Below are 10,914 nucleotides of genomic sequence, written 5' to 3' on the forward strand. Positions count from 1 at the left end.
GGTTTGTGAGTTCAAGACCCGCATCAGGCTCAGAGCCTGGAGCCTGCTTTAGATTCTGTGTTCCCTATCTCTGTCCCACTCTGCTCATACTCTGTCTCCGTCTCTCAAAAATAAATAAATGTTACAAAAAAGCTTTTTTAATAGTGTAAATAAACTTATTTAGCTTATTTATTTACCATTAGTTATTTATTTGCTTTTTAAATAGCCCACTGTATATCTGATTATATATTAATTAATTAGTGAATTAAAAGATGATCCCTTCTGAGCCTTTTTGGTTATTTCTTTTCTTTTTAGTGTTTTCACTATAAAAAGTGAGCTGAGACAGCGAGAAATTATTCAAACAGCATATTTTATAGTTTATAATAGCAAGTTAGCAAATATTTTTACTGTAGTAAGTATTGGAATAATTGTGAGGAGAGGCAGTATTTTGTAATGCAAAATTACACATTCGAATGTTCAAAGGGGCAGGTAGGTGGCATAAAAAGAACGAATTGTTGCCAGATCTCTCAACTTTTCAAGAAAAGTTAAAATTTGCTTTTATGAATGTTCTCCCAATTGTTAAATCTTGGAAATGAATTTTTAAAAAGTACTATACCGTTCTCTGTACCGCGTGGGCTAAACTAAACAAGTGTGTGCCACCCCTGGATCTTCTGTGACTTCGTATGTGACAACAGAGGATTTGGTTTTGCAGTTAGCCTGGAGTTCAGATCACAAATATTACTGTGGGATATTGATCCAGTGACTAAACCATACTGGGCTTTATTTTCTTGCCTGTCACATGGGGATGATAATCATACCTCCCGCATAGTGTTCTCGCTTATTGGGGAGATAGAAGTGAGGGAACATCTGAGGAGCCCAGAAACCAAGGCGACAACCTCAGAGTTCACCTCTTTTTGTTTCAAAACAGCCATCTTCCCTTCATTCAGGGGAAAACAAATTTTACAAAGAATGAGTGAGTCAAGTGGTCCTTAGCATTCTGTCTCTAAACTCAGCCCTTTTTTTTTTTTTTATTTTTTTTAAATTTTTTTTTCAACGTTTATTTATTTTTGGGACAGAGAGAGACAGAGCATGAACGGGCGAGGGGCAGAGAGAGAGGGAGACACAGAATCGGAAACAGGCTCCAGGCTCCGAGCCATCAGCCCAGAGCCCGACGCGGGGCTTGAACTCACGGACCGCGAGATCGTGACCTGGCTGAAGTCGGATGCTTAACCGACTGCGCCACCCAGGCGCCCCTCTAAACTCAGCCCTTGATGCATCCACACCCCTGCCCAATTATCTTTCTCGACTCTTCCTAAACTTTTAAACTTTGTATAGGTTGTGATGGCCAACATACCCTATCTCATTCCTCATGCTCTTCTTACAGTGTGATGCTGATGCATTTCCCATCAAGGGGTCTCTGGCCCCTCCCTCTGAATGTGAGTAAAACAGTGGTGACTGTTGTGATTGTCTCAGTGATGAAGGATAGCGGAAGTGCTGTTATGGGATGTCCAAAACCAGGCCTTCAGAGTGCCATGCACTTCTGCCTGGTTCTCTTGGTCCACTCATTCTTGGAACCCAGTTCTGGCTGTAAGGAAACTCAGATGTATATGTTTCCTGGGACTAAAGTATCACAAAGGGCTGGCTTAGAAACAACAGCAATTTATCATCTCACACATCTGGAGGCTAGGAGTTTGAAATCAAGGTGTACGCGGGGCCATGCTCCCTGTGAAACTTGTACAGAAGAATCATTTCCTGCCTCTTCTTAGCTTTGGGTGGTTTGCTGGCATTTTTGGATATGTTTTGTCTCACATCTGTATCACTCCAATCCTGTATCCTCACATGACATTCTCCCTGTGTCTCCCTACATCGTCTTTCTTCTGCATATCTGTCTCTGTGTCCAAATTCCCCCTTTTATAGAAGACACCAGTCATAGGGGATTAGGGCCCACCCAAGTGGCCTCATTTTAGCTTGATTACCTCTTTAAAGATCTGATTTCTCAATAAGGTCACATTCTGAGGTACTGGGAGTTAGGATATCAACATATGTTTTTAGGGAGCACAATTCAACCCAAAACACCAGGTCCCAAAGAGGTATCACATGTTGACTGAGATCCCATGTAGCAGCTAACACCATGGCCAGTCATACAAGTGGAAAAGCCTTTAGGATTTTTTAGGAAAAGCCCCAGCCATCATCTGACTGTAACTGTGTGATAATATTGAGTGAGAACTTGCCTAGGGAAGCACAGTTGACCCCCCAACCATGAGAGATAAAAATATAGTGATTATTACTGTGTTAGGTCACTGAGTATTGGGGCTGTTTAGCAATAACTAACTGGAGCATAAGTCACAGCAGGGTGGTAAAGTTTTCTTCCCACAGTGGCCCAATATATCGTACAGTTGCAACATTTTGTAGGACATGGGGCTGGATCAGGCCCTGTCTGCGTTCTGCTTAGGACAGCTCTAGCATTTTTCAGGATGAACATAATAAAGTCCTGCCCTTTTTAGATATTGGAAGTCTCATCTCTCACCTTTTACCAAAAATTCTTTCATTCCCTACATGCACCTTTTCTTTAGGTCCTGCCTTGGCAAATATGATGCATATTTTCTTGCCTCGTCTTGTAATAGAATACTTTTCTCAAGGAGTTTCTGTTATTTTTGATGGGCACAGAAGCCAAAAGTAGCTTGGAATGTCAAAGGTTTAAAACGAATGTATCCTTCCTCAAAAACGCTAACTGAGCTTTCTACCATAAACAGTGCAAGTGGGAAGGAGGAAAATGTTCAAGCTTAATTGTTACCCATGTTTTAAAATTTATCTTTTATTTTTATCAACACAATTTATATGCAGATCTTGGAAATCATATCATTTTACATTACTTAAAATGAAAAATACCCTCACTGCAACTTCTGCTGTCCCCAACTCTTAACCACTTCAACTCTTTTTAACTTTTCTGAATTTACTTTTATATTTCTAAACAAACATAGGAGAAAATGAATGCCATTGGGATTGGCAATGACTTTTTAGATATAACGCCAATGGCATGATCCATACAAGAAAGAATTGATAAGCTGGACTTCGCGAAAAATAAAATTTCTGCTTGCAAGATACAGATTATTCTTGTGTGTGTGTGAGTTTTGGCAGACTGCGTATTTCATGGAATTGGTCCATTTCATGAAATTTGTGGGCATAGAGTTGTTCATAATATTTCTTTATTGTCCTTTTAATGTCCATGAGACATGTTTGACTTTTAAGAGTTTGAAATGTTAAGCAGGAAGTATTTCCCTAAGAAATATTTTAAAAAATCTTGTCTTGGTCATTATAGAATCATAAAGAAAATTGTTACATATATTTTAAAAGTTATCTTTAAAATTAAGTTTTCTGAAGTTTTGAATGTTGTTTATCCATTAACTACAAGATCCATAGAGTATTAGTAAATTTTTAATGATATCAGTACAACGTAAATGTTTGTAGTAAAACATAACCTCTTTTACTTATGACTTATGAGCTATGGAAGATGGCACTAAGTTATGTCTATATCTATTAAGTGTATACATAAAATAGTTTTGAATAAACATAGTTATGTGCTATATTGTATATTTGTATTGTTTTGCACCAAAGTATACTTCCTTTCCTACCTCATGTGCCCAGTGCTGCTGCCACAGACATCTTAATAAATATTTTTTCAAGGAATGAAAGAACCCAATCCACTAGCAAGTTCACCTTTTTTGAAAACTAAATAGAGGGGCGCCTGGGTGGCGCAGTCGGTTAAGCGTCCGACTTCAGCCAGGTCACGATCTCGCGGTCCGTGAGTTCGAGCCCCGCGTCGGGCTCTGGGCTGATGGCTCGGAGCCTGGAGACTGTTTCCCATTCTGTGTCTCCCTCTCCCTCTCTCTCTGCTCCTCCCCCGTTCATGCTCTGTCTTTCTCTGTCCCAAAAATAAATAAACGTTGAAAAAAAAAAAATTTGAAAACTAAATAGAAAAATCATGTCTTCATTTAGCTAAAATTCTGTTTTGATAAACAAATTAATGAAAACTTCAAATTAATATGAATAATACATTATATTAGCTTTACATTTCTAAAAGACATACAAGACACAGGCACATCCAAGTATGCAAGGAGGTATTTTATTTGCTCTGATGTAGGAAAAGTTATCTACTAAAACGTGGAGTTTTTTTTTTCTCCCCTGTACACAGTCCAAATATAGTCCCATTTCGACAGATTATAAATATAACCTGAGAGTTATGGTATTAAACTGAACTAAACTTTTAACAGTAAGTATGATTTCTGGAGTTGAATGGGCTACAGATTTTACATTCTGCTTCTCTGACACTTTATCAGCATCACTTATGAGCCAATATTTAAAATCATGTGGTGAGGGGCACCTGGGTGGTTCTGTCGGTTAAGCATCCAACCTCGGCTCAGGCCATGATCTTATCTCGCAGTTCGTAGGTTCGAGCCCGGTGCCGGGCTCTGTGCTGACAGCTCAGAGCCTGGACCTTGTTTCAGATTCTGTGTCTCCCCCTCTCTCAGCCCCTCCCCTGCTCATGCTCTCTCTCTCAAAAATAAATAAAAATTAAAAAAATTAAAAAAAAAATCATGTGGTGAAATTGGCTCACTGATAAGGCAGACCTGCACCAAAGCAGCAAGCACTGTCAACTTCAGAGTAATTTTTCTGGGCTGGAAATGAGTAGAAAATGAGGACTAATCATCCGAAAAAAGGAATGGTCTATAAAGGGCAAGTAAATGACTTGCCGAGAGGTGTATGTATAGAATAAATATTCTTCATTTCACCAAACTCTGGATACTCGGATAGTTGGAGTCAGCTGGTAACAGAAAATGGCATATTAGGTGTAAAACCCCAATAATTAAAATGTAAAAAAGAAAGTGTTGCAAGTGTTAAAGATGTCTACAAATCAGCTCAAATGTTAACCTCTGTATACATAATGAGGTCACACCTCAATATTAACTGATGAACCAAAAGAGGTTCTTGCTATCACAGTAACAGTTTGTAAGTCTCTGAGGTGACAATGCTTTCTCAGGGAAGGAAGAATTGTCATCACACACAATATCCCTGAATGAACTAATCACTCTTGGAGTTAATCTCCCTGTACACATTCGTCCCTGCTTAGCACCACTGTCTTTATCCATGGTGCCAATATATTACTTGCTGATATTCTGATATAGTAAACATTATTCGAATCCAATGTGAAATGACCTTGAGAAAGATGCAGTAGACTTCATGAAGTTGATGAATGTGTTCTTGGAGACCTGCATGAAGGAAACACAAAGTCCCATTGACAAATAGGGCCTGGTAGGATCAGGACAATAAAAACAGATTGAATGGATAAGAGTTTGTGCAGTAAGAATTAGGAAGGATCCTTGGGAGGCTTTTGGATATTTTACAAAATTGCTCCATTATTAGCATTTGTTACTATTAGCCCTTGAATCCAAAAGTGAAGTAAAGGTTGTATCTGGTTATCATACTTTATTCTTCTGGAAAATAATGCCAGGGAAAACAATGCTTGATTCATTCTTTGCAAAATTAGTATGCGTTTGTGATTATAACTGAAGTTTGGTTAAGTATAAGATAAAATATTTACTTCCATAAGCTTTAGTTTTATTTTTTAAAGTAAAGTCTTAACCAAATCTCTTTTCTTTGGTTACTATGGAATATTGGCCAAGATTTTAAAAGGCCTAATTTTATGAGACTTTTCTCTCTACAACCAGTAGTACTTAGATGAAAACAGTCTGTGATTCTGTTTTGCCCAGTGATCATTTCTGACGTTTTATTTTTTATTTTTTTTTCAACGTTTATTTATTTTTGGGACAGAGAGAGACAGAGCATGAACGGGGGAGGAGCAGAGAGAGAGGGAGACACAGAATCGGAGACAGGCTCCAGGCTCTGAGCCATCAGCCCAGAGCCTGATGCGGGGCTCGAACTCACGGACCGAGAGATCGTGAACTGGCTGAAGTCGGATGCTTAACCGACTGCGCCACCCAGGCGCCCCCATTTCTGACGTTTTAGAGAGTAGCTTTTGCAGTTCAGATTTATTACTTAAGGAAAGATTAGAGCACAACAATGTGAATCTCACATGCTTTTACCCTAAACATAACTTTGAAAATCCAGACAGGAAGAATACAAGTACAATGTATCACCCTAGAAATAAGGATGTAGTGAGTTGGGGGATAAAAAGAAAGTCAGAGAGAAATAATCAGTGTTTGATGAGATGGGATTCTGTGATTTATATTCCCAGCGGGTGTTCTAGGAATGAGATGGGGAGACAATCAAATGCCCATTGAAGTTTGGAGATATATGGCAAAAGGAACCTTCCAGTGGGACCTATGAAAGCTTTCAAAATCCTGCACTGAGCCTACACCACGTGTCATCAGAAGTACAAAAATGGTGCCCTCCAGTCTTCTTGTGGGCCTTTCCTTCAGTTAGGTGCTAGGGTATATCAATAACCTCTAACCCAGTTTTTCCATCTTCTTAGATATCCTAGAAGGGTGGTCAAGAGAATTTACTCAGAAATTAGCAGAGTGAGAGAGCAAGACTGAGCTGACAGACATGACAGGAGCCTCGTGGAGTTAAAAAGTAGATGCTTTAGCTGAAATCACGCTTCCATGTCTAGCCTGGGAACTAGATGTGAATGCAGAAATCAAAACTGATAGTGGCACCAGGAGATCACCAGAAAGTTAGAGGATCAAACATCTCAGAGGGATACAGATTGAGAGAGCTCAATCTGTAACATGACACCTGTCTTCAGTGCCATGATATCAAACAAGTACTTGTACATTTAGATGCAATCAAGGAATGTTGGAGGTAGGGTTGGGAAAATCTTAAACTGATGGGATTTAAATTAGAAACAACCAGGAAAATCTTGAAACATCTCCATTTCAAATCTTGTAATGTCTAATTCTATGGAATTGGCTCGATTAGATTTTTTTGGAGGTTACAAATAGAAACAAAGAGGTTATAATTTTGTATGTGTGAATTAAAGGATTGGAAATACTATATCTATGTTCCCACAACTTTTTCTAAATAGACTCAACATGTTGATTTTCCATGCAAAGTTAGCTTTAGAGACTGGCTAGCCTGGACCATAACTGCAACCTGACAATTGCCTTTGGGAATTTATTTTTTTTAATGTTTATTTATTTTTGAGAGAGAGACAGTGTGTGAGCAGGGGAGGGGCAGAGAGAGAGAGAGAGAGGGAGACAAAGGATCCAAAGCAGGCTCTGTGCTGACAGCGGGGCTCAAACCCATGAAGTAGTTTGAGACCACGACCTGACTCGAAGTCGATTGCTTAACTGACTGAGCCACCCAGACACCCTGCCTTTTGGGAATTTAGATGGGACCTCAGAGCATCAAGAGAAGAGGTAGAAGAGGGCTTTTTTCTTTTTGATACGGGTCCTCCTTTATCCAGAAGTTAGTCATTAAAATCGTGGCAATGTTCTATTGTTTAAGAAGATGAAAAAACTGATATTTTGGTAACAGATATATCCCAGCACCTACAGCAGTGCTTCCACATAAGAAGCTGTCAATAAATCTATGTTGAATAAATAAAAGTTATTCTTTCATTTTGTCACATCAAAATCCTTTAATTCTTAAAAAAATAAATGGGATCATTTAATTCTACTTACATTTCACAACTTCAGGTTTTGCAGTGGAGAAAAAGAAAAAAAATAAGGAATTATTATTGTAGGTAAGTCCTATCCATGGTTCAACAATCATGCTTTTCTTCATGTCTATGTATAATGTAGTGGTGTCCTCGTTGTTGAACCCCTTCCTCACCTCTCAAGATAGAGGAGTTTAGTGTAGCTCCCTGACCATGGAGGTTCTTCAAATCTTAGATGGAGTTTGACTACTTGCCTGGAACTTTATGTTATGGGCATCTTTATGAGCGTACATGGGAGTAAATAGCCCTCTCTCATAACTACTCTTTTTTTAAGTTTCTTTATTTATTTTGAGAGAGAGAGTGCGTGGGAGAGGCAGAGAAGAGAGAGAAAAAATCCCAAGCAGGCTCTTCACTGTCAGCACAAAGCCCAATGCGGGGTTCAAACTCACAAACCATGAGATCATGACCAGAGACGAAATCAAGAGTCAGAAGCTTAACCAACTGAGCCACCCAGGTGCCCTTGAAGATAACCACTCTTGAAATCGGCATTCTGTGTTTAACCATTTAACCCCAAGGGAACTTTAACTTGAAAATATAATAATCACTTTTAGTTGACACCTTCATTTCCTCACACCTCTATCCGAACTATAGTGTTGCCCAAAATGCTATTAAAACTGCTTCCTCGGGGCGCCTGGGTGGCGCAGTCGGTTAAGCGTCCGACTTCAGCCAGGTCACGATCTCGTGGTCCTGAGTTCGAGCCCCGCGTCGGGCTCTGGGCTGATGGCTCAGAGCCTGGAGCCTGCTTCCGATTCTGTGTCTCCCTCTCTCTCTGCCCCTCCCCCGTTCATGCTCTGTCTCTCTCTGTCCCAAAAATAAATAAACATTGAAAAAAAAAAATTAAAAAAATAAAAAAATAAAAAAATAAAAAAATAAAACTGCTTCCTCAAAATTTACTTGCTTCAACTTTGCCTCTCATGCTTTAGTGATTTCATTGGTCAAAGGTTCTCATGCCCTTAAAGTCTTTTAGCCTAACTGGAGTGCTCATGCTCCAGTTAAAGTGGACTGGCTGTAAATGTTTAATAGAATTTTCCTTTATATGTGTAACTGTCAGTTTTGTTGTTTTCTTTTTGGGCGCTGATAATCCCAATCCCTGATGCTGACATAGTCCATGAGCTTGTCAACATGCTAAATTGTTTCTTGAATGAATTCAAAATTTGGTTTTGATTTTTGTTATTTTGAATTAAGACTTAGCACAGTTTATACTTTCCTGTATATTTTCTACCATATGTATTGCTTCCTAAATTGATTGTATTATGATATATTTTAGTATTTTACATATAATTTGTGCATTTTCTCTGTGTAATTTCACTTGGAAGGGTTTCTTACATCTAATTCACTAAGCTACAGTAGATGTCATTTGTTTCCAATTTTCATGAGATTTTTTTTTCTTCATAATTTTTCTCAGGACAGTTATTACTTCCTTATTCCTCAGGCTATAAATAAAAGGATTTAGTAAGGGAACTACTATTGTAAACAGAATAGCAGCTGGTATATCTTTATCCCCCTCTTCGAGCAAATTTGGTCTAATGTACATGAAAAAAAGAGATCCATAGAATAACGAAACAGACAAAAAGTGGGATGCACAAGTAGAAAAGGCTTTGGTCCTTCCTTCTTTGGATCTCATTTTGAAAATAGTAAAGAGAATGTACAGGTAAGATATTAAGACACTGCTTATGGTGAAGACTTGAATTGACCCTGAAAAGATAAATAGTACCAGTTCATTGACATAAGGGTCAACGCAGGAGAGTCTGTATAAAGGAAGAATATCACAGTAAAAGTGGTTGATGTGATTAGATCCACAGAAAGCTAACTTAAATAGAAGCCCTACATGAATCATGGAATGTAGATTTCCAGCTATGAAGGCTCCTGTGGTCATCTGAATGCAGAGTTTCTTTGACATCATGGTGTGGTACTGTAGTGGGCTACATATGGCCACATAGCGGTCATAGGCCATTGCTGCCAGAAGAAAGCAGTCTGCAGTTTCAACGGTGCAAAGAAAATAAAATTGTGCCATGCATTCATAGAGAGAAATCATTCTGTTCTCAGAAAAGAAGTTCCCTAACATCTTAGGAGTAATGGCACAGGCACAGCAAGAATCCACAAGAGCGAGGTTGCCCAGAAAGATGTACATTGGCATGTGAAGATGAGGCTCTTTTGAAATCAATATCACCAGGCCAAGGTTCCCTACCATGGTGATCAGATAGATGACAAGGAACACCAAGAAAAGAAGCGTCTTCAATTCTGGGTGATCTGTAAATCCTGTCAGGATAAACTCACTTTTCATGGTATGATTTTCTTCAGCCATTCCTGAATTCTCTGTTGAGAAAAAAATTGTGGAAAAATTAGGTACTAATTTATAATATGTCCAACTTGACTGCCAATCTAACTGGTTCATAAGGATGAGGAACATATTCTATAATGCTTTCGCATGTTATGTGGATTTGACACATGCCTAATTCTGAGTTAGTATCAATCTCCTGAAGCTATTACCTATGTAGCTACTCTTTAACATTTTTCCAGTATATTTTCAGGAAATATATCAGATTATATGCACAGAGATGGCTTTTGAGGTCTTAAGAGGAATATTCAGTGCAAAAAGCTTCTCTCTATGGATTAGGGAAAGCTGATTCATAATTTCAATGTCAGCAATTGGTATCAGTGTTCCCAAACAATTTCAGGGACTGTATATGTATTAACAGTGATGTTGAAAAGACGACTTTCATACACTTATGTTCACAGCAGCATTATTCACAATGGCCAAAGCTGGAAACACCCCAAATGTCCATCAATGAATGAACGGATGAACAAAATGTGGTATATACATACAATGAAATATCATTCAACCTTAAAAAGGAATGAAATTCTGACACGTTAAAACATGGATGATCCTCAAAGATGTTAAGTGAAGTAAACTAGACACAAAAGGACAAATACTTTATGATTCCACTTACACAAACTAAAGTAGTCAAATTTACAGAGACAGAAAGTAGAATGATAGTTGTCAGGGAGAGGGAGGAAATGGATAGTTATTGTTTAATATGTATGGGGTTTAATTCTGGGAAGGTAAGAAAGTTCTGAAAATAGAGAGCGATGATAGTTGCATAATAACATAAATGTACTTAATGCCACTAAACCTTATACTTAAATATGGTTTAAATTTTGTTATGCATATTTTATCCTATAAAAAAATTTTTAAGAAGATTTTCATTTGCACATTCTTAGCAATTTACTATTGTCAATGCTAGTGGTATACAAGTTTA

At 38.3% G+C, this 10,914-nt stretch overlaps 1 protein-coding gene across 1 annotated transcript; it reads right to left on the reverse strand.

The window, feature by feature from the left end:
• Positions 1-8,990: 8,990 nt before the first annotated feature.
• Positions 8,991-9,971, reverse strand: LOC112850120 (olfactory receptor 5K1). Its single transcript, XM_025913722.2, has one exon. It carries the CDS (start codon positions 9,957-9,959, stop codon positions 8,991-8,993), a length of 969 nt encoding a protein of 322 aa, XP_025769507.1. The 5' UTR covers positions 9,960-9,971.
• Between the last annotated feature and the right edge of the window lie 943 nt (positions 9,972-10,914).

The sequence above is a fragment of the Puma concolor genome, chromosome C2, assembly GCF_028749965.1.
Source record: "Puma concolor isolate L17-30 chromosome C2, mPumCon1.1.hap2, whole genome shotgun sequence".
Lineage (NCBI taxonomy): Eukaryota > Metazoa > Chordata > Mammalia > Carnivora > Felidae > Puma > Puma concolor.